Source organism: Barbus barbus (assembly GCF_936440315.1).
Source record: "Barbus barbus genome assembly, chromosome: 4".
NCBI lineage: Eukaryota > Metazoa > Chordata > Actinopteri > Cypriniformes > Cyprinidae > Barbus > Barbus barbus.
The window spans coordinates 22,794,696-22,818,891 of record NC_136732.1 but is presented as its reverse complement, the minus strand read 5'-3'; the positions used below and the strand labels follow the sequence as shown (position 1 = coordinate 22,818,891).

At 41.8% G+C, this 24,196-nt stretch overlaps 1 protein-coding gene across 2 annotated transcripts in view; it reads left to right on the top strand.

The window, feature by feature from the left end:
* Positions 1-24,196, top strand: part of LOC306865645 (noelin-2-like) — a 72,760-nt gene that overhangs the window by 30,454 nt on the left and 18,110 nt on the right. The window contains exon 1 of one of the 2 annotated variants that reach the window (XM_079410373.1): positions 10,237-10,676. The exons of the other annotated variant lie outside the window; for it this stretch is intronic. Coding sequence (XP_079266499.1) covers positions 10,533-10,676 — 144 coding nt within the window. The 5' untranslated portion in view covers positions 10,237-10,532. Of the gene's footprint in view, positions 1-10,236; positions 10,677-24,196 lie in introns of those variants that run through there. 2 annotated transcript variants of the gene reach the window in all.

The window sequence follows — 24,196 nt, the reverse complement described above, 5'->3', positions numbered from 1 at the left end:
TTCATTCACTTAATATTCTTTCCCTTTTATTTCAGGTGTAGGTTAGGGTTAGAGATAAGGTTAGGACTATGATTGGTTGCTAGTAATGTTGGTCCATGGCAAAAAAAAAAGAAAAAAAAAAGGATGTTGATTCAGGAACACATTCTGCTTGGGTAAATCAAGTGTGATTGGGCGTAAGAGACTGAATGTTGCCATGTCAGAAGGTGGGTCAGGCCACCATAGCAGGTGTAAAGATTTCAGTTCACTGGTCAGAAAGGCCATCTTTTGTTCTGCTTGTTCAAGGCAGCCATTTTTAAAGTCTGATCTGTTCTTGTCTCTTTCTGGGTCCCATGTGAACAATAACCCAGGGTTTATTATTGAGGGAGTATTATCTTTTTTAATCAAATTTGACTCATAGAAACATTCCAAAAATAATTCAAGTAAATAAATATGGTTTACTCTTGGTATGTAAACACTTACCACGAGGATAGTACTTTATTATCTACTGAATCAAGGACGACAGATCCACATCTTTAAGTTTTAACCATGTTTTCATTTGTTTTATCAATAAGTGTGCTTATTTCAGTAGATTAGATGCATAATTACATAATGAAGTTCAGTTTGAATAAATTCTCATATTTTTACACAACCATATATTGGTATCTTCTCTGTTGTCACCAGCTGTTTTTACATTGACAGCTTTTGTTTTATTTTGAATATTTCCCAATTTATCATTCTGAATGTAAAGTAATTATATTTTTGTTCGTGTTATTTGTGACCCTGGACCACAAAACCAGTCTTAAGTGTCAATTTCATCATCTGAAAGTTGAATAAATACGCTTTCCATTGATGTATGGTTTGTTAGGATCGGACAATCTTTGGTCGAGATACAACTATTTGAAAATCTGGAATCTGAGGGTGCAAAAAAATCTAAATATTAAGAAAATCACCTTTAAAATTGTCCAAATGAAGTCCTTAGCAATGCATATTACTAATCAAAAATGAAGTTTTGATATAGGAAAGTCACTAAATATCTTAATGGAACATGATCTTTACTTAATATCCTAATGATTTTTGGCTATTTCTACAAATATACCCGTGCTGTTTATGACTGATTTTGGGTCACATTTGTTGTATACATTTATATCAAATATCCATTTTAGTTTTTATCATAGTCAACCTATCCTGTTTTTAATTTAGTTAAGTTGTCCAAAAGTCTGGAAATTGTAGTCTTGTGCATATTTTAGTCATACTGCATAATGATTCAACTAATAATTACAATTATTTGTTCATCAAATAAATGTTTGTTGATATTTTCAGGTCATCAGCACTTATTCCACAGTGTCGAGAGAGTGTGTGTGCATGGTTGCCAGGTTGCATACATAAAGTAAATCTCTGGGTAGAGAATGTGTCATTTGATAGGGGGATTTAAACCCTTAACATTTGGTAAAACCCATCAAGGTCTGCTGTTTTTTATGAAGAAAATTTAAAGAGATTTTGGATAGAGAGTTTTTCATTTTAAACAGCATTGGCCATTCATTTACACAACATCAGTGTTTAGAGGGCCTGAAATGCTAAATTTTATACTACAAAAATGGAAATCGTGTGAATGGGAATTATTTTGACAATATTGACGTAAGTACTTGAACCTTCCCTAGTGAAAAATAAATATACTAAAATGTATTTGAAATGCATTTATTCCTTGCGAAGTATACTACAATACATTTGCATATTTACTTAATAAAAATACCCTGCAATTGTACTAATGGTATACTAAACTGTAGTCTGCAAGATTAGTCTTGTCTTTTTTATAGTTAAGAGTGCTTAATGTTGTTGGTGTCGTCTCGTTTTAGTCAGGGAAAAAAGGTTGTCAACAAATATTTTTCATCATCACATTTTGTAAAAAAAAAAAAAAATGGTATACATGCATTTCCACGATATATGCTAGCCATTGTCTTACTTGCTACAACATTATGGATGAAACAATGGGAGGAAGACCACTGCAGGCAAACACTGCAGGTCACTCACGTGACAACTTACTACATACATTTTCCTTTGTAACGCTAAAAGCACTCCCATCAAGCGAGTTATTGTCCTAGAAGCCATTCACAATTGACGTGTTTTTTTATTCAAACTGCGCTAATAATCTGATTATTAGGCTCCATGTAAGCACAGCTACTGAAAAGGACCTTTTAAGTCCCATTAGCAACAAATCCTTGGCTAATGCTGCACGTGTGCCTGGTTCGACCGATTAATTGAAAAATTTGAGCATGAACATTGACTTAAAAGCCCCACTGGGTCATAATACTTTCCTAGAATCTTATTAGTACAGGTGCCACCTGTTACATATGGTAATAGCTTTCCAGTGCTTTCTCCTTGGTCTAATGGTTTATAGACACACAGATTGAATACAGAGGAATAGTGCATATAGTGTTTAGTTTGCAACGAGCATTTAGTAAGATCTCGGTTCCCTTATCACAAGGGTGTACATTAGTGCGCAGTTTGTGAATTATGAGATACTGGAACATAAATGTTAAAAGGTTAGTTTGCTAGTTTGGAATATTTTCTCCCCCCTGAATTTATAAATCACTAGTGAGAAGAACTTTTAAGAGAAACTCAGCAAACAGTTTGCGTTAATGTGAACATATGAGCCATAACAAGTTACAAAGCCTACACATATTGTTAACAAAAAATGGCATTGCTGCTTATGGCTGTACAGTTTCTAGAGGGATATAACACCATTATTGTTTATTTTAGCTTTAGCATATAAGGGGATCCACTTAATATGTGTCAGATCTGGCACAAACAAACCCCAAAGAACAGTTTGAGAAGTAATATTATACCAGTTCTTATTTACAGAGACATTAATTTTTTTACTTTTGAGTTGGAGTGCCAAGAGTACCAACCTGCTATCAGTGCAATACAATCCTTGCATGTTTCAGTGAGCTCCAAGCTAGCTTGGAAAGTCTCAACATGCAGTGGTGTTAACTTTCAACCGTTTACAGGTTAAAGGTTTACTTCCATTTTAAAATATAGCACCATTTAAAGAGTAAATGTGGAGTATAGCTTTCATTCAGCTTCAAACTGAAAAGCCAATTATTTCCAAAGACAGCGTCAAGGCTAAACCCAGAAGCGGGCAGACAGGCATTTAGACGACACGCATAACCGTGTGGGGTAACCTCAATTAACAGGCCTTCTCGTGGCCTTGGCTTCCTCTTGCTCAGGTTTAAGACACCCAATTTTCTGTCAGTAATTAGTCAAATTACAAGAACGGAGAGGATTTTTTTTTTTTTTTTTAATTTCCCACCACAGAACGAATGTTTGATTAGTTCAGATCAGCGGGAAGGGTCAGCGTGTCGAGTCAGTGTTCACTGGGAATGTTATTCAGAGAATTAATCTCCGTGGCTATGGGTGTAATTGGGTCATTGAGGCGCAGAAAATGCGAACGGTGATCATTGTAATAGGTTGTGAGATGAATGTGCACAGCATCATTAACTCAATGGGGAGGCAAAGCAGTCTTATTCTCACCTAGAGAGACAGCGCGGCATTCGGCTAGTATGCCACTGCTCCGGTTTAAAGATCTCTTTCTCTTCGTGCCTATTGACTCATCGTGGCATACAGAGGGGCCGGTCATAAATAGAACAGGCCAGGATGCTATTGCTATGGCTCCGTGTCCCCTCACAACAGTAGCGTTGAGCCATATTGGCAAAGGATGTGAGGAGAGGAGACTGCTTGGCTCTATCTGCAGTCATGCTCTGCCCAAACCGCTGTGTGCATGTGTGAGCTGCTGCATGCATGTGTGCAAGGTTAGAAACACACCTTAGATAAATAACAGTGGCGTTTTTATACTCCTTAAAGGTTAAATAATATCTCGTGGCAACAAGGGAACTTGTAGAAATAATGACTGGCTATATTTGGAACAACACGCTACCATGCTAATCATATTATTTACTGTATGTATAATGTGCAAAATATGCAGATTTTCTGTTTGCATAGTATTTTGCAGTATCCCACAGAGCACACTGCGGGAGTGCTGTATCCCACAATGCAATGCATTCAACTTGACCATGCATTTCCAGTAGACAAATGGAACAAAATTAATTTTAGATGTTTTTTTAAATTAAGATTAATATTAAAAACTTAGCTATGGATGCACTACGTATCAGTACCATATCTGTTTTCAATATTGTACATTATTGTTATTTATTTATTGAATAGATTTGATTGATGACTGACATATCAGCAGACATTTGATATTCAGTTGTTCATATGCAATTCACTGTTTCTACATTTTTAGATTATCTTTGCTGTCATCGAAAGCTTGTTTAAAGTTTAAGAAAAGACAGTTAAAATAATTGGAAATTTTATTGAATATCTATTTGCATTCTGCACATTACAATTTTAGTTTTTAGTATATTATTTTTATCTAGACAAAATACAGAATATAAAGAAGTTTTAGTGGTATAGAATTTGTATTCGATGAAAATAATTAATATATCTCCTTATACGGTGCTGTCCAGAATTTTAAATATTTATGCATTAATAAGGAAAGTCATCTTTATTTATTTTTGCATAATGTGTATGCTTTCACCTTCATTTTCCTTTTTAAAATTGAAATCTGGAATCAGGGAAATCAACCTACAAGTTTTTACTTATAGTTCATTTCACAGTAAAAGCTAAATAATTTAGACTCTTAACAACTAAGTTCAAAACTTTCCATTGTGGTACTTTAAATGAACACAGTGACAATGAAAACTATTTGACAAAGATAATGACAGAATCTAGCTATTATGTACTTCACACACATATATCAAGCAAATACGATCAATGCATTAGGGGAAAAAACAAGCTGAATCTGAAATACATTTTGTTGACTCTGCACATTAACCTGGGAAAGGAGAAAGTATTTTACCATGAAAAAAATTATTCACTTTAGCTTTAAGCTTCTACTCACACCCATCACTCATAAGAGGAAATTACACACCGGCATCCCTACAGCATCAGCACTCAAAACCTCTTCTGCAAACAAAAGTGCTTCATCCCACAGAACATCCTGTTCCCTGCTGAGCACCAGCTCAATAATGCTGCCATTTTAGACATATTTATCATGAGAAAGGTAACGTTGGCATAAAATAGGAATACAAGTTTAACCAGACAGTGGCCTCAGTCATCCCTCATTCGGCACTGTCACTGTCTGTTTGTAGCACATGGATAAATGCGTAACAGGCCTACAGCAGTCGTGGCCTAATGGATAGAGAGTTGGACTTGTAACCTGAAGGTCTTGGGTTCGAGTCTCAGGTCCGGCAGGGATTGTAGGTGGGGGAGTGAATAACCAACACTCTCTCCACCCTCAATACCACAACTGAGGTGAGACCCTTGAGCAAGGCACCGAACCCCCAACTGCTCCCCGGGTGCCGCAGCATTGGCTGCCCACTGCTCTGGGTGTGTGTTCACTACTGTGTGTACACTTGGATGCACAAATTCCGAGTATAGGTCCCCATACTTGGCCACACACCCCTTCCCTTTCCCTAATATTTCTCAGAACACATAATGGTAGTTGATGTGTTTGGGGTGCTGTGACACTGCAGGATCCAGGGCTGGCGGTGATGGGCTGCATTATTTAGCGAGATTTGGGCAGGAGTTAAGTGCTGGCAGAGGGAAAGCGAGATGGACGTTGCATGTTACGTGCACAGTGGTCTCTCAAGCAACCGCTGTACAGCACACGCTCTCGGGAATCTCTGTTGTAAAATCCCACACATGCAAAGCATTTACTATCCATATACTGATCGGTATGCAACAGCTGCGGCACAAACTTGAGCTGCATATAGATGCATTATGATTGTGATTGTGTGAAGAGAAATCTACTGTGATTAGGTTAAATTCACTCCAAAATAAAAATTCTATTTTAGTATTCATTCAGACTGGTTGTGGGTGACTCAATGATGATGAATATTAATTTTTTGTTGATCTATTCCTTTAAAAATGGTTCTACACTTGATGATGTAGAAAGCAATGCCTCGTGTAGTCTTTGGTGTTTGCAAACTGAGAGTGGTGAATATTTGATATGTTGTTGGCTGAATTCTTTATGTGCAGGTGTAGGAAAGCATTTACAAGACAGTGACTGTGGTCTTGGACATGCCGGGAAGACACATTTATTATGGTACAGGTTCTTGAATAGTAAATCGGTGTCCTTGGAGAGGTTCTGAGGCCATTTGGTAAACTCTAGATCTTTACTGCCACCTGCAGGCAGCCAGCAGCACTGCACACTGCAGCTCAAGTTAATTTAAATTTTGTGAAGTGATTAAAAATGCCCTTTAAACCAGAAGCCCTGAAGGCAAGCACCACAATCAAATTTTAAATGAATGCTTAGCATTGAGTGCTCGATAAACACGACAGCCTGAGTTTGAACAGGTATGTGCGCTGCGAGTGTTTGCCTGTGTGAATGCATTCTTAAGATGCGGGTGTGTATGCGAGACCGCATTAGTGTGTGAGAATATGAGTAAGATCATTAATGAGGATGAGGTAGCGCTGTGGACAGAAATAGCAGAGGTCTGCATGGCAGGATGGGAAGAAACTCAACAGCAGCTCGTGACTGCAGCACAAAATGCACGGCTGTACGGTTCACATAGTGAGAGCTTGGGATTGTAAACTGTATTTACAGGTGTGATTCTCAAATTGTCATGTAGCCTACACACAACAGCAAACAGGAGCTTATTGAATGATGTCTGCATAAACCAAGAGGATAAAGTTTGGCTGGTTAGCATGGCCCTATTAGTACATTCACTTGGTTAAAGGTGGGGTAAGTGATTTCTGGTGGCCAGTGTTGATATTTCAAATCACCAAAACAAACGCGCCCCTACCCCAAAAGGGTCTCGCCCCTATTTTGATAGCTCCGCCCCACACATACGTACACAACCCAGGTAACGATTAGTTCTGTGAAACAAAGCAAAACCAATGTTACTCACCTATCGAGAAGAAACAAAGCAACCTCGGCATCCCATCGCAGGCCTTCCTGCTCCTTGAGTTCTCTCCAGCACTGGAAAGCTGATCCAATATTTACACAGGTCCTACTTCTTGCCTTAACGTAACACTGTGTCTACACTAGACGCGAGTGGCGTGGCGCGAAACGACAAATCCCTGACAGTAAACTGCTGCCGCTTTCTATTTATGAGGTATTGACACAAATGTCTAATGATTTTCAACGGTCGCTTTGTCGCGTCCAGTGTAGACAGACTTTAGCTGTGTACACACGGTGTAAGCCTTCTTTTGTTCCACAGATGTTTTCCTCTTTTGTTTTTTATCCACCATCTCTTTCTTTCTGTCGTTGCTCGGCTCAGCTAATGTCCGTCATGTGCACTGAGTGCTCTCTCTCCTCTGCATCATGAGTAGACACGCCCCTTACTGCTGATTGACTACAAGTTTGTTTTGGTACTCGGCCCGACCCAGTTTTCTGAAGCGTTTTAAAAAAAATACATACCCCACCTTTAGTGAAAGATTTTGCCACTGACAGCCATTTAAAAGTAGCGGTGTATTTTGACGCAAACGTTCCATAGCTAAATTCTGTTTTAGGGGATTATTAAAGGAATAATTTACCCAAAAGTGAAAATTTACTCTCACATTTCATCGCTTTTAGCATTTAGAAATGTCTTTAGCAGTCCAAACAACTGATGATGTTATTCTGCTGCTGTGTGAACATAACCATGTTGAGTCTCACTCTGATCTCATGTACTGTCAGAAATAAAAGCATGTTGTCTCCTTGCTGATTCTACCTGTTCATTTACAGGAGAGACAGGGTCTTACCTGGAGTGACCATCTGTTGAACAACAGCATCCTCTAGTGGACATTAGCACAGAACAAGCTACTTTATCATGTAAAACCTCATTACCACAGACTGTCTCATAAAATGTACTCAATACTGAGAAGGACAATTTTGTGTTTACTTTAATGATTAGAAGAATGAGAAGGTTGTTTGTTCTGTCTTTCCAAAATCAATTCCCACTCAGATACATTTTATGAGGCTATCAAACGCAGGCCCAGAGTAATATACTGTGGCACTGGAGAATACAGCAAGTGCTAAGTACATCTGACAGTATTTACATACTCAGTGTATTTCCATATCTAAATAACCTCAGATGAACTGTAAGCATCTCATCTTAAATGTGTTCAAAGTGTTTTTCGCTTTGTAGCTTTGGTGAAAACCTTCAGTTTGTGAGGTTAGTGTACTCGGGTGGGTGAAAATGATTCGTCCTACTTAAAAAATACCTACACAGAGAAATATTGTTTTTGGGGTCATTTAAATGAAACAGTGTTGCTTGCGCTCTCTTTGCATGAGCTAAGCTTGTGAAAGCTGTGGGTGAGATTAATTTTACAGATTTTTACACGCATGCATTTGATGCTTCTATAAAACAACTTTGTGCATTTAGGCTCTACATTTTATCAGTATGTGTTTTCTGTTTGTATGAAACCCATGACCTGGGTATCGCTAGCACCATGCTCTGTCATATTTATACATATGCTGTATATGCTAGTGTATGGTAAAGATGAAAATTCTATGCTTATTCAAATGTCTCTAAACCTGATGTTTATGTAAGAGCACATGAGATTTGACAGTTACTGTGAAATGGCAACTGTTAATTGTAGCATAAATGTACAAAAATGTACATTTCAGCCTTTTCTAATAGAAGGCTATTGTAGGGGCTACATGCACAGTGCCTTCTGCTAACTTTTAAAAATTTGAGAGCCCCATTCATTTTCATAATATGGTCATTCTGCAAAACAACTTATTTTGTGTTCAACAGAAGATAGTTAGTTTTACAGAAAAGGAACAACATTGTGATTAAATGATGGCAATTTTTATTTTTGGGTACATGTTTATAAATGGCTTGTTGCTAGGGAAAAAATGAGTTTTATTATCTCTCATTGAAAATCCATTTTAGTGTGGTTTATTTTACTGAGAAATCAGGTCATGCTGTTCAGTGTAACCTTTGGATTCCTATTGATGTGACACAAAAACAAACAAAACAAATTGCTCTGGAAGCCTAGCAGCCAACAAGCTGTAACTAGTTATTACTGTATAATCCACAGAGGGCGTTAGATCCATGTGTATCTATGTTAGGCTGTATTGCACCTGCTCATGCAAACTTTCAAGGTTTGGTGTATAATTAATGTTCCAAACAGAATAGCAAAACTAAAAAAGTCAGGTTTGCCAAAAACTCCTGTCTGCCAGGTAGTCTCATGCCAAACTCAAAAAGGAGTATTTTAACACTGAAAAACACATAGCACCTTCAATAGGCTTCAAAATAGTCCCTTAAAAATGTCAGTAGTTGCAGTACTCATATACAAACACATGGTGGCAGTGTTGAGCTGTTTCAACGCATCCATCAGGTGAGTTGAGACCACACAGGGTCTCAGGCAGCTGTCACTTTTCATTGATTGTTGTTATTATGCTGCAAAACTCAAAGTCACTCTTAACATATCTGTGAGAACACCTGAGGTAAATAACAAGTGAAGATAAAACAAGCTATTTGGGTATTATAATGGAACAGGTTGTTTTGAAAGTAAAGAGTGAAGAACTGTAACATTGTGCACTTGGTACTACTTAAGGCTTGAACGACACATTTCTCCAACAGTCCAACGCTCAAGGTTAAATAGCCTCCACGTGGCTCATCTGTTTAATTATGTGACTTATATGGCTTCAGGCTGGAGATGATGGGAGAGAGTGAGAGTGGCCTGCATGGCTGGGCTGCTGATGGACTGCACGAGCACCAGCTCCGTGCCCATCCGCATTCAGATTTCCCATTATTCTTTGATTAAGGGAGTGTCAGATGCACATGTAATTGATGAGCTGTCTGGGGACATCTTCCTCATTAAACATTCCAGGAGTACAGCTCCTCTTCTTCACGCACATACAAATAATACACTCGTGGAGAGAGATCCTAATTTAGCTCGAGCTGTGAGCCGCCTTTGTGCAGTTGTGAGGGAAGACAAACCCTTCAAATAGCGACGGCTTCAAACAGCTGATTGTTGTACAAAGATCTGGGGGTGTGCATCTCCCCTGCCTCTGTGATTTTTTGTGCTCACAAAGGAGAGGGATCAAGAGGCGCAGAGGAGCCAGAAGAGAGGAAGAAGACAGAGGGATGGATGTGGAACAAGGCTGGAGAGAGGCAGGGGAGGGGAGGGAAGAGGAAGGGAAAGAAAGAGAGAGATAGATGCAGCCAATGCGCAGCGCGGCATCTTGAAAGAGCGAGAGAGGGGAGAGAGAGAAGAAGGGAGGGAGAGGGAGCGGAGGAGTGCGAGTCAGGCACTGGCAGTCGCTCTTTGGCTGAAGAATAACGTGTGCTGTGCATCGCTGTGATGCCGTCGGATCTGAGCGGCTGGTACGTGTGAGCTGGTTTTGAGACTCTTGTACACGTGCAGCCGATTGTCCCTTGACTGGAGAAAGAGGGAGGAGGAGGAGGGCGCATCAGGTTCGTGTTCATTCTTCGCTGCATCTGGACCCCGGCACCAGGGAGTGTGGGGGGGCACTAGGGCCAGACGGCCAGCCGGGGGACGACATGAGCGTTCCGCTCCTAAAGATTGGCGCGGTGCTCAGCACCATGGCCATGGTAACCAACTGGATGTCCCAGACGCTGCCCTCGCTGGTGGGGCTCAACGGAACCACCATCTCCCGTGCAGGCACCTCGGAAAGGATCGTCAGTGTGCGTAACCCTCAACTTTTCCTCTTCCTCTCTGTTTATTTCTCAGTGTGTCTGTTTGCTCATCCGAATAAGCCAATAAGTCAGGACCTTTTGTGTTAAAGAGTAGTTACACTCCTCTATGGTTGCAATCCTCAGAGATTTGCTAGACAGGCTTTTAGAGGGATTTTCAGGGTGAGAGGCAGGTAAATTGAATGCGTGTCTGGCTTTGGGGGTTGGTTACAGAGGAATTGATGGCTGCTGTGGGTGAATGATTCTCAGTGGGAGATGATAGACGAGGAAGTTATACCCAGTGAGATTCATGACTCCTGCGAGGATATCCTCACTTGGCAGGGGGAGAGGAGTTAAAGTGCCTCATGACTGATGTTCAGGTCAAATAGAGACAGGGATGCAGTGTTTCGTCTGCTGGAGATGATGGTCCTGAGACATAAAGTTAGACTTGAATAGCATTTGAGCCAACTCTTTTCTTCCAGAGAGGAACCATTTCTCTTTTTCCCTCCCCCTCATGCGCTCTTTTTTAATCAAATCCACTGTACTTTTTCGTGAGAACTGTGCGCTTCTGTCTATAACAGAATTAAGTGCCTTGTGGGAGAGAGGCCGAGCCTTTGGCACTGTCACATTTAAAGTAAAAACACAGAAATAGAAGAACAAAATCAAAGTATGACTCTAGAGCTAAGCACCTTGTTATATCTTAAAAGGTTAAGTAAGCAATGGCTGAAATTGAAACCTTCAAAATTCTGCCAGCATGTGAGTACTTATATTGCATGTTTGAGTGTGTATGCTTTTGTTGGGTATTGAAAAATGGGACCAGGTGTGAGTAGGTGGAAGAGGGTGGATGGAGAGTGAGATGTGATCCCTGTAACGTTTTCTGGATCATTAATGTCGAGAGACCGCCTGGGGTATCTGCTGTGTAGTATCTGAGCATCTGCCCCTCAATAAAAGCTTTGCCCGGCGTAGCTTATGGCCAGGGACGACGCTCCATCTGGATGAGAGAGGAGACGCTGTAGGGGTCGTTTGGGTCGGTCAAGATGCCTATGCTGATTTCCATCTGTCTTAGAAGAGGATTCTGCAGAAACGGTCTATCACAGCTTCGTCTAACACGTTCACACTCGCTTTGGAAGACTGTTACTGCTCACCATAAGCTAAAAGCTGCAGGCATGGAGGTTCCTTTTCTGTAGAGCTGTGTGGAATTCTATAGAAACTCTACAGTCAACGCCAACACTGCTTCATATCAAGCCAGATTATTCATCTAGTCATGTGCCATAAAATGGTCCACTTTGAGTACTATACATCCAAATGTAGTCACCAGGAGTTAAGCTTGGTATGTGGGTAAATGAGAGGAAGCCAAGCAGGAAATTCAGAATTGGCTCCCTTTCAATTAATGAATGTAAATTTAAATTGAATCAGAATAACACGATGAGGAATTTACTGAACTGCAGTTCTGTGAAGTCTTTCATTCTGATCTATCTATCATTCTACCTTTAAAAACTTCAATGATTTTTTTAAACTTGTTTTCAAAATATACCAACATTGCTCTGTCAAGCCAACTTTCAAAGTTTATCTTGACAAACTGTGCCTAATAAGTTAAAAAAATTATAGTCTAGGAATTTCAATTCATTTTAATTTACACTGGTTTACAATCAAATTTGAACTGCAATTCTGCATCCTGCTTGCTACTTTGATTCAAATTTAATTCCAATTTGCACCAATTGGCATTTAAAAGGCATTCTCAATCAGGGCTAAATGCTACACAAATCTACAGCTCAGGTTAGGTAGAAGCTCCAGAAATTTGATAATGCATATATTAAATAGTTGCAAAGTGGAAACTACTGGAAAATGAGCCAAAATTGTTCAGGACATTTATTTATTTAGCTAAAGTGGCACCCATTGAAGCTCCGCTATCGGTAGTCATCATTACCCAAAACACATTAGCATTTGTGAATTCCCCCGTATTTCATTTCAAGCAATCACTTTAAAACATTGCCTCACTTCACCTCAAGGAAAAACCAAGGGGAAATTAGCATACGTAAAAAAAACAATCTTCCCCAATCTTCCCTGAAGCGAAGGCCTTCGTTTTTAGATTTGAGGCATTAGACAGATGTTACTCTCATGCCGGGGACTAATTTATTCTCTGTGATAAGTGTGAACCCATCCAAAGAGATCTGGCTTTGTAAAGACTCAAAATCTAATCTCAAAAGCAGCTTGCTCTCAGTCAGAAAGAGAGATGCATCCCTCTGTTCTTGAGATGAGGTGATGATCATGTGAAATGAGCTGCAGAACGGAGGTGTGGTCCGTGAAGCAGAGTGACTGATGGACTCGTAGCAGGCTGCAGGGAAATCCTTTCTTCTCTTCAAAGTAACTTGTCTTCCATGCTACTATGATGATCTAGGACCCACATGACTGTCCGGTCTAACGTCATGTCAGTGCCGCACGTTAAAAGTGCCGTATTCCATCAGCTCTGAGCAACAATCACATTGCGCTTCACTTGCTCTTTTTTGCCCTTCTTAGCTCAGCTGCTAATTCATGTGAACTTGTCACGTGTAAAGATCATCACTACACTTAGAGGTGAAGTGTGCAGTTTCTCCGCTACTAGTGCTACCAAACAGAATTTTAAAAATGCTTTCTCACTTTTCCCACTGCCTATCCTGCCCTACCCTAATTTTATCCCAATATTCAAAAGTCTCACCCCAAATTCATGGAGTTGTTTAAACTGGAAGCTGACGTTAAAGGGATAGTTCACCCTAAAATTAAAATTACCCCATAATTTACTCATTCTAGGTGTATATGACTTTCTTTTTTTTCCAAAAAACACTTTCTTTTTTTCACACTGCTCCAGGGGGTTAATAAAGGCCTTCTGAAGTGAAGCGATGTGTTCGTGTAAGAAAAATATCCATATTTAAAACTTTCTAAACTGTAATCTCTAGCTTCCACAAACTGTCTTATGCACTTTCATGGATATTTTTCTTACACAAACACATTGCTTCACTTCAGAAGGCCTTTATTCACCCCCCAGAGCCGTGCGTAGTACTTTTATGATGGATGGATGAACTTTTTTATGTTTCAAAATCTTGATCCCTCGACCTTGGATGGCTTAAAAATGAGATACTCAATAATGCAATAAAGCATGACAAAGTCACATTTTTTTAGTTAATTTACAAATTACTTGTAATTTAAGCTACACTTCACCTGTAAGGAGGAAAAAAACTCATGTAGGTAAGGAAACTACCTTTACATATGCACAGCAAGAGCAGCAGAGCTGCACAGAAGCAAGTATACAGGAATTTCTTAATACCACAATGATTGCTGGATAAAGATTTTGTTCCATGTGTGTGTGTGTGTAGGCGAATGTTTGTGGCAAATACCGCTGGTTCAGGGGTGAATCTGACACTAACTGTCTCCTCGATTATGAGAAATAAATGAGAGGCGAGTGAGAAGACGTAGGACAATTTGCAACAAACGTGTAATGAACACAAACGCTTAACAAAGCCACATGCCCATGTGGTTGATATCAGCCACTGTTTCTCATTTTCATGGGACCAAAATATTAAAGGAACGTCATGGAAACCGATATGCATAAATAAGCAGAAACAACATTCTGCTAAACTCTACTGACTCTTTGGGAATTGGAAACATGGAGCTTTGGATTTTTCAGATTTTTTTTCAGAGGAGTTGCTCAGATCTGTCTGTTATGAAAGCACCATAACACAGCTCTGCTCAGCTGTTGATGCCCACCAGGGATCTCTAAACGAGAAAGTGAGGTTGAACCACTTTGGCTGCTGTCACCACCACACACACCCACAGATGACAACGTTGAGATTTACAGCCTTAGAAAGAACATCTAATCAGACTCACCTTAGTCTTCTCGTTTATTTACTCTTTCCGGACTGATACAAAAGGTCAAAGTCTCGTTAGCCCATGTTGGTAGATCCTGTTACCATCTGACTGTGAAAAGCGCATTTCTCCATTTGCGGTCCTTCAAAATTAGCCATGTATTTTGACTACCCTTATATTTACAAGCATATATATTCATTTTAATAAAGCCAGTGTTTGGCCAGTGCACAATTTTGATTTGGAGTGCTCTTAAAAGCATATAGTGGATCTTAAAATGCTTAAGATGTTGTTGTTTTTCCATTCTGCTGCCTTTGAGTCACAGCTCAGGATATTTTAGTGAATGTTTTGAGACTGTGTTTGTTACTGTGGCGAATCAGCCAATCAGCGCTGGCATGACATCATTTTGCTGCAGCCCTAGTCACTATGTACAGATCAGGTGATTAGCTTAAAAAGTTAAGGCAGCCTAGCAACTGCCATTTGGATGAATGTAAATGCTAATGTCTAATAGGTTTCACTATGTAATATAAAACTTATGGTTCCACCTCAGAAAGGTGCTGATTAACTCTTGATGTATTTGATGACAAGCTAAAAGACTGTGAGCAACCTTCACATAACTATTAATATTCCTGTAGTTAAGAAACTGTAAATCATGTTGATACAAGACCCCATCAGTCCCTTGACTGGCACCTTTGCAGATATGAGGAAGCAGGACCTTATTGGAGTGGAAGCTCTTCCAACATTTCAGTCACATTATCACTACCATGCTCAAAATTGCTGGCTGAATCCTTTATTTTCAGAGGCAGAAGCAGGGCAATCTTTAAGAGCGCCTGTAGGAAATTGAGCATCTAAATGCACTCAGAGGGCAAACAGAGTAATATCTCGTTCACCGGTTTTATGCTGCTCTATTTTTGTGTCTTAAAGCTTAAAGGGAACACTAGCAACTGTGTGTATGCAGGACATTTATGTTCATTTGCATCAGCATCTGTGCTTTACAAGAGTACTGGATATTTAAAGTTGTTCATGAGTATTATGGAAGTCTGTTATGATAGAAGAAGCGCTCTGAGCCATGGCAGAAGCTCACATCCATGTTTTAGAGTGGAGACAGATGCCAATGTTGGGCTTCAGGGTAATATGTAATCACAAAGCACCACTCCAAAGCCTTATGTTGATTAAAAAAAAAAAAGATAGAGAGAGACAGAGAGAGAGAATGGTAAAAAAAAAAAAGGTCAGAAAAACGAAAACACACTAAAGGACATCTAAGGAGAAAAATAAGGCAATTTTCTCTCCTTGTTACTGTGGAAACCCGGGTTCACAGAGCACCAATAAAGGTCTTTCTGTAGAAAACAACTCGTGGCCATCTCCCACACGCTTCTTATGAAAGTTGTAATAGACTTCCTGTCACTTTCATGAAATGGTGCCTACAGATTTACGATCTCATTTATGCCCAGACTACAGCGCCGAGCTCAGAGCTTGGCTTAATGAAAACCGCCCTAGGTTCAAACCCACAGACGTCTCGGGGGCCAAGTGTGCCTCTGTAATTGGTTAATCTTTTCCGTAATGTGTTAATAGCGACCTCAAAGTAAAGGCCAGCTGGAGATCATGAGCAGAAGTGGTGACGGTGAGTGAGAGGAAGCCCAGAGAGTGCAGGTGACCATCCTGCTCTCAGTGCCTATTGATCACCTTCCGTTTTCGCAATTGGATGTCGATACCTGGGTGGCTTCTCCTCAGTAGGGAGCGTGTGGGATGTGTGTGATGGTTTCCAACCGAGACAAGGCTGAAGATCAGACTGCGGGATCGAGGCTGGTAAAGGTTGAGCAGTGTGTGGGGCTCACAATGAGGGCTGGGCTCGTAATGGAGCTGGTGTCAGCCTTTGGCAGCGGTTCAGCTGAGTAAGAAACTGCCACTCTAGGTCTGAAATTAGACCTCGGCATCTTCCCCCTCAGCAGCTCTCTGCTTTCACTCGGTGCTGTCACTCTCTCTCTCATTCTGTTTTTTTTTTTTTTTGGGTGTTTCTGTCCCTCCTGCTCACACACTAGCTGCGGCATCTTGTTATCTATTGCCCTCACACCAGGTTCTTTTCTCCTTTGGTCTGTTGTTCTGGATTTCTCGGTGAAGCTATCAGTGTGCTCTTCTCCATGCCTTTCATTTGACATTTTTGTGTTTGAGTACAAAGGAGGTGTTGGCTAAGTGAGCTTGGGCCTGTGGGAGATCAATTTAGGCTCTCAACTTGCCGATTATTCCTCTGTGGTGCCTAGGACACCATTCAGCCATAATGTCATCCCTATTGAGTGAAATGTGCCAAATTGATTTCTGATCTCCCATCAGACCTTGCTCTCAATGCTGCTCCTATCCTTGTAATGGCTCGGACCTCAAAACAAATTTAAGCTCTCACATAGTCTTCTGACCAGGTACAACAAAACAGCTTTCCAAAGAAAATAAATCTTTCTGTCCACTAAAAATTAGCCTCAAATAATGGTTAGTTTATAATTGGTTATTTATTAATCTGTTGAATATTTATTTGATTAATCGATTAATCAGAAAAATCCAAACATTGTTAGAATTTTTACATTCTAAATCTAAAATTCTAAATTTACCATTCTAAAGCTAAATCACTAAATTAAAAATGGACAGTTAGTTTGAGGAACTCCATCTCCATCCTCACCTGTCGGATCCCATGACCGCTCCCCGAGATCGGAAGCCTGCCTTGCGGATACTTCCCCTGGGGCAGCGGCCTTCTCTTGTCTTCCTCCGAGGAGGTTGACACGGGAAACGCCAAGCATGTTGCACCCCCTCTTTCACCCCAATATGAGGAGCTTGTGGAGTGTCATGTCGAACCGCAGAGAGGGTTATACGAGTGTTTTCTGCGGTTTCAGACTCACCTCCACATCGGAGCCTGCCTTTTTTCCCTGACCTCCACACTGAGGTGTCGAGGTCGTGGGGAAAACCTTTCCCAGCCCGCCTCTTCATCCCCTCATCTGATTACTACGGTAGTGTGATGGGGACGAGTGAGCGCGGTTACAGAGCGATGCCGCGTGTGGAACAGACGCTTGCGAGCTATCTGTCCCTTGACGCTGCGTCGTCTCTGAAGGCTCCGACCCTGCCCACCAAGCCCCCAGCTTATGTCTGCACACCATGGTGGTGTTGCGGGCATGCCAGGCTGGGGGGCACGGCTCATAGCTTCTGGTCTCTCAACCGAGGTTGTTGAGACCATGCTCCTATCCAGAGCTCCCTCAACGAGGAGACTGTACGCCCTGAAGTGGAGACTCTTCACTTCATGGTGCGGAGATCGCCAGCTCGACCCAGTTAACTGCCCAGTTGGTACAGTGCTGGACTTCCTGCAGGCTCGACTCTCTGCAGGGTTAACCCACTCCACTTTGAAGGTTTATGTGGCCGCGATTTTGGCCTACCACGCCTCTCTTGGTGGACAGTCAGTGGGCAGAAACCCCCTAGTACACGTTTCCTAAGGCCTCCAGTACGGTCCCGGGTCCCCCCTTGGGACTTGGCTGTGGTATTGAATGCTCTCTGTAGGCCTCCATTCGAGCCTATTGAGGAGATCTCAGATTGCCCTGAAGACCGTGCTTCTTCTGGCGATTTCATCTCTGAAGAGAGTTGGGGATTTGCGGCCCTGTCAGTGGCACCTTCTCACTTGGATTTTGCGAAGTTCCTTCGGTCACGCCACAGCCTGTCGTACTGCAGGCCTTTAGTCCTCCTCCCTTTCGGGAGCCTGACCAGCAAAAGCTTAACCGTATGTGTCCACAGAGCTGCCATGTGGAGAGCGGCGGACCAATTACTGATTTGCTATGGTCCCCCTAAGACAGAGAGTTCTTCCTGCTTCAAAGCAGACCCTCAGTTGGTGATTTGTTGATGCTATTCACATTGCCTATGAGTCCTCTGACCTCCACTCGCCGATGGGAGTCAAGGCTCATTCCACTGCCAGTGTGGCGGCCTCCAAGGCCTTTCTCGCAGGTGTCCCAATTCAGGACATCTGCAACGCTGCGGGATGGTCTACGCCCCTGACATTTGTCAGGTTCTATGGCCTGGACATGCGAGCCACTCCAGGTTCTTCCATCCTCTCGCCCTAGATGTGCTCCACACGGATACACACAGGGCAGGGATTAGGAAGTCTGGTGCCGTGGGTATCTCGTTCCCCAAAGCATCTCTGGACGCAGCTCGAGTTCCTGAAGAGGAACGTCTTAGGTTACGTATGTAACCCCAGTTCCTCGAAGGAACGAGACGCTGCGTCGTGAAGCCACACTTCCGGCATCCCTGCCAGCGCTTGCTTCAATTTAGAAGCTGACGCCGGTTTCACCACACGTGCTTTTATGCCAGCTGGTCATTACGTCACCTCGGCCGTGACGTATTCAGAGCCGGTCACGCTGAAGGCGTTCCCCAAAGCGTCTCTGGATGCAGCGTCTCGTTCCTTCGAGGAACTGGGGTTACATACGTAACCTAAGACGTTTTCATTCGCTCCACCACCGCTCCATCCCAAGTACAATTCATGCCAACAGCCCGTAATATAACTGCATATTTATTCAAGAATTCACATGTTAAACATATTTAGCTAGCTTGATAGAGAAGGATCACTCAAATCAGAAAGAACATGAAGGCAGTTCTCAAGGAATTAGTTTTTTCCTATACTGAATATTTTCAGCTGAAGGCATGATTTAAACAAGTAGGCAACTACAAAACTTATTCACACTCAATCGCTCTCTCAATGATGCATTCAAACAAATGTAATATTACAGTGCTACTTCATCTGTATCCGATTTAGAATGAGCAGAAATCTGTAAGAAATGCATCGATCCGTATAGGTCAAATAACTTACGAAAACGTACTGTTATTTTCGTCACAAACAAAATTTGCATGGAAAAAAGCAGCAATTATACCTTTTATTGCTGATAACCATGTTATTAGCTCATGTGGTAGGAAAAAAAGGTTTGTACACTTGTGTTCCAATAAGCCACGTTGAAACTCTCCTTTTATTAAATTTTTTTATATATGTTATGAACAGAACTGTGATATTTCAAACCTACTGAAATACTTTTCATGAGATAACGAAGGCAGAGCGGTGTTTCTGATATCAGTGGAGCAGGAGCGGGAAATGGTGAACCTGGAGCAGAGCTGGAGCGGAGTGATTATTAAATGCTCGGAGCACAGAGAGAAAATTGTTGGCGCTCCACTCCGCTCACATACTCTGCCGGACATAGCCACACAAATGTGGCTTTTTGTTAATGACTGTCCTACTACAGGATTTAACACAGCTCAGCTAAAATCAGCTCACTACCAGTTACAAAATACACTGTAACAGTCTGTCAGGCAATTGTAGTTGTATTTTTTATCAATTAATTTCTTAAATTATCCTTTGACTATGTTCTGGCCTGCCATCTAGTGGCAAATTTTATTTTTTGTCCCGATGGTGTAGATTATTACACAGAATGCATGAAATAGCATTAGACCCCCTCCTCCCTCTGTAATATAAAGCACTCTCATGTTTTGGGCAGCTTAGATTGTGCAGTTTTCCCGTAGCAGCTCGGACTGTGTCCTCTACTATTTTCCAGATGCATTTTGTCCATAGAAATGCATTTTTCATTTATATAGCTGTATAGTGACATGACTGATGTATGTTTTCCTTGCATATTATGCAGACACAATTTGATTTGTTTGCAATTACTTTTATTTTCAGCTGATAATTACAAATGATTATTGATTTTATCAATGCACCCCTAATTACAAAATCCCCCAAAATAACCATAGAGTGCCATTGTAGAAATGTTCTAATGTTGCCTTCAAGTGCACCTGAGAAACTCGCAAAGTTGGTCATTGGTTATTGTGACACGTCACATATTCAAGTCAGAAATAGAAATATATTTTTTTGAAGCCGCTGCCATCGATCTGGACGAGCTCACAGAGACTGTAACATCTTATATCAGTTATATCTGTATCTGTGAGGATATAACTCAGACAGCTCTGTCAGGCCAAAGAAGATGCTTACAGAAAGGGGAATACAATCTTGTATAAACAGGCCAAATACACACTGGAAAAGGAGATCAGAGTGGCAAAGAGGAATTATTCTGACAAGCTAAGGACAAAATTATCTTCCAGTGATCCTGCTTCAGTGTGGAAAGGAATGAAGGATATCACCAGTTACAAGACACCATCCCCCAGCATTCTGGAGAATCAACACCTGGCAGACGACTTAAACGAGTTTTATTGTCGTTTTGAAAAATCACTGAACACCTCTCCACACAACCATTAACACCTCCAGCAACCCTCCTCTCCCCCACACCTACAATTCAAATCAGCTAAGAAGATGTGTGCCAGGTCTTCAGGAAGAACAAAAGAAGGAAAGCACCAGGCTCAGACGGTGTGTCACCAGCCTCCCTAAAAATCTGTGCTGTCTAGCTGGCCCCCATCTTCACACAGATCTTCAACAGATCACTGGAGCTGTGCAAAGTCCCCTCATGCTTCAAACGCTCCACCATCATCCCCGCCCCAAAGAAACCCAAAATTACTGGACTTAATGACTACAGACCTGTGGCCCTAACGTCTGTAGCCATGAAATCATTTGAAAGACTGGCTTTGGCTTATCTGAAGGACATCACCGGACCCTTGCTGGACCCCCTGCAGTTTGCCTACAGAGCAAACAGGTCTGTGGATGATACACCAACGACTTACAATGAGGCTCTTCTGACCGGGAATATGAGCGAGTACAAAGCATCGTGCTATGCTCTCCGACGCGCTGTAAGAGCCGCTAAATACAGATACAGAGAGAGAATTGAGTCTCATTTCCAGCTCAATGACTCTCGACGGATGTGGCAGGGACTGAGGACCATCTGTGCCTTTGGAAATAAATCCTCCACAGAGGTGAGAGCAGATCCGTTGCTGGCCGACGAGTTAAACACCTTCTTCGGCCGCTTCGATTGCAGCGGCGCGTCTCTGCCGACCAGCGCGTCAGGAAGCAGCAGGCAGAGCAGCAATGATCCTGTAATCACCGTGTCGGAGGATGTGGTTCGGAGGGCGCTAAAGAAAGTGAACGTCAGGAAAGCAGCCGGACCTGATGGGATAACCGGCCGTATTCTGAGGTCCAGCGCCGATCAGCTTGCTGGTTTGTTCACGTCTATCTTTAATGAGTCCCTTGCTACCTCCGTGGTTCCCACCGCATTTTAAAAATCTGTCATTATCCCTGTGCCAAAGAACAATAAACCCTCTTGCCTGAATGACTATCGCTAGGTTGCCCTCACATCTATAGTCATGAAGGTTTTTGAGAGACTTGTAAAGAGCCACATCTGCTCCTCCATACCTGATAATTTGGACCCTCTCCAGTTTGCCTATCGCCCAAGAAAAAAGAAAGCCAGGCAAAGACTGTACCATCTGCGACAGCTGAGTAAATTCAGGGTCTCACCAGCAATCCTGAAAACTTTCTATTCCGGGACCATAGAAAGTGTATTGACTCAGTGCATCTCAGTGTGGTATGGAAACAGCTCCAATCAGGACTGCAAAGCACTACAGAGAGTTGTGCGCTTAGCTGTGCGCATCTCAGGGTCTGCACTCCCCTCTCTGCAGGACACCTCAAACGCTGCAAAAGTAGAGCTATTAAAATCATCAAGGACTCTAATCACCCTGGTAACCATCTATTCACTTTGCTTCCATCTGGTAAGCGCTTCCGTAGCCTGATGGCAAACATTGAGAGACTTAGAAGGAGCTTCTTCCCCCAGGCCATCAGGCTCCTAAACTTTAACTCTGTGTCATAACATCACATGACTCCATGTAAATATCACTATATCAATAAGTTTCAGAATTTTTTCTACCTCATATTGCTGCTATTTACATACCCTGTACAACTTTTTGCACAAACAAACAATTAACCCAACTATTTGAATTCAAAATTATGAAGATTACTCGTTTCTATTACTTATGCATGCATGTGATGTATTACATGATGCATTATGTAAATTATCGATTAGTATAGACATTATGTATATAATAGATTAGTGTTTCCATCATGTTTCAAATTGAAATGCAACCCTCTATGTCACAACCCAGCCACTCGTGGATCATCTGGAATTCCGAGTTTCCCACCCGTAAATGGGACTTGCACGTTCATTCATATGCACGAAACTTGTAATTACGATATTTAAGACTACACTTGAAGAGCTGCCAGCCGCATAATTGCTGTCAGCCATGATCAATTCATTCCACAAGTGACTGCATCCAATAATAGAGGTGTGAGTCATGTGATTCAACATGGCTGCCCCTTGAGGTGACCCTCTTAATGTAGAATAAAACTGCTTTTATTTGGCATTATCTCAAGTAAGTGTATATGATTTTTAACTAGCTACTATTAATTTCCATGTGTACTTAGTATCCAGTGATGTAAAGAGGGATTTTGGACCAATGTTATTTGACTGCAGCCAGGGTCTTACCTGCTCAATGCGACAGAAATAGAAAAGCAGTTGACAAAATGTCTTGCTCATCACTTACCATGAACACTGAAGGCGTACCATATATTGCTTTCTGCTTTATTGTGTCTCACCTGGATAGGATATTCAACATTTGATCAGCAACTCCATTCACTCGCTCGTCTTCTTAAATGCCAGCAAACAGACTGCGCACTACTGACAGAGTAATTTGATCATTTGCAGGCTGTTAAATGCAAATGAGAAGTAAAAAACAGACGCATGCGGATACACCCTGCAGTTTACGGATGACAGCTCAACCATTACTAATTAAACCGTGGCTCATTTCATCTGACCTGTTTGTTCATAAATAACTGGCCTATTCCGTAACATGCACCCTCTTACAGTACAGATGCTGGATAGGATAGGAAGATCTGAATAAGGATGAGATGCTACACCCATCTGTGAGTGATTTAGGGTGTGTGTGTTTGTTTGTGTGCCCCCTGTTCTCTACTCTGCCATTAGCAGTAGATGAGAGGAAATTACACCAGAATGAATTGGTGGGTGGTAATGAGTCCAGGGGTGATTCTAATCAGTTCTTAAATTAAAACTCAACATTTATGCAACATTAATGAACAGAAAGCATATTTATGCGAAAGCGCAGTTCCCCATTGGCCTCCCGGCTCATATCTTCCACCCGTCGGATGGGCACACGTGCTGTGCCAATGTTTAACATGTGAGGTGCATGTACCGCACCGATGATTGATGCGACAGTTTTATCTGCTCGAGGGGCTGCGGGCGGCAGATTGGCGTATAGATTGAGCCGGAGCTCGACGCTAACCGTATCTGACGTGCTCAGACACTAAGCCGCAGGTCCGTCGGGACGGGAATGAGACTGATTATGAAATGTTAGGGTGGTAATACACTCGAAGAGTGCATTCTTTCAGGCCAGGGCGAGACACGCTTGGGCTAGTCTCACATTGGCTACGAGTGGTCAACCAAGCTGGCCGTGTCTCAGAGACGAACCGGCAGACCTGTCTGTGTTCATCACGCTTAGAAGGCTGGATTACTGTATCAGCTCACCTGGGAAAATTCCATCCAGGATGGCAGTGCAGTCTCAGCGTGTGTTTGATGATAGTGACACGAAGCACAGAAAATCACTGCTAATGGAAGTGAGGACCATGCTAGATTTGACAGCCGCTAAATGCCAGACTGGACAGGAAAATGGCCATTTATAACCGTATGTGGCATTCTTATGCAAATCAACATGTACTGTACAAGCAAGAGGTTAGATGA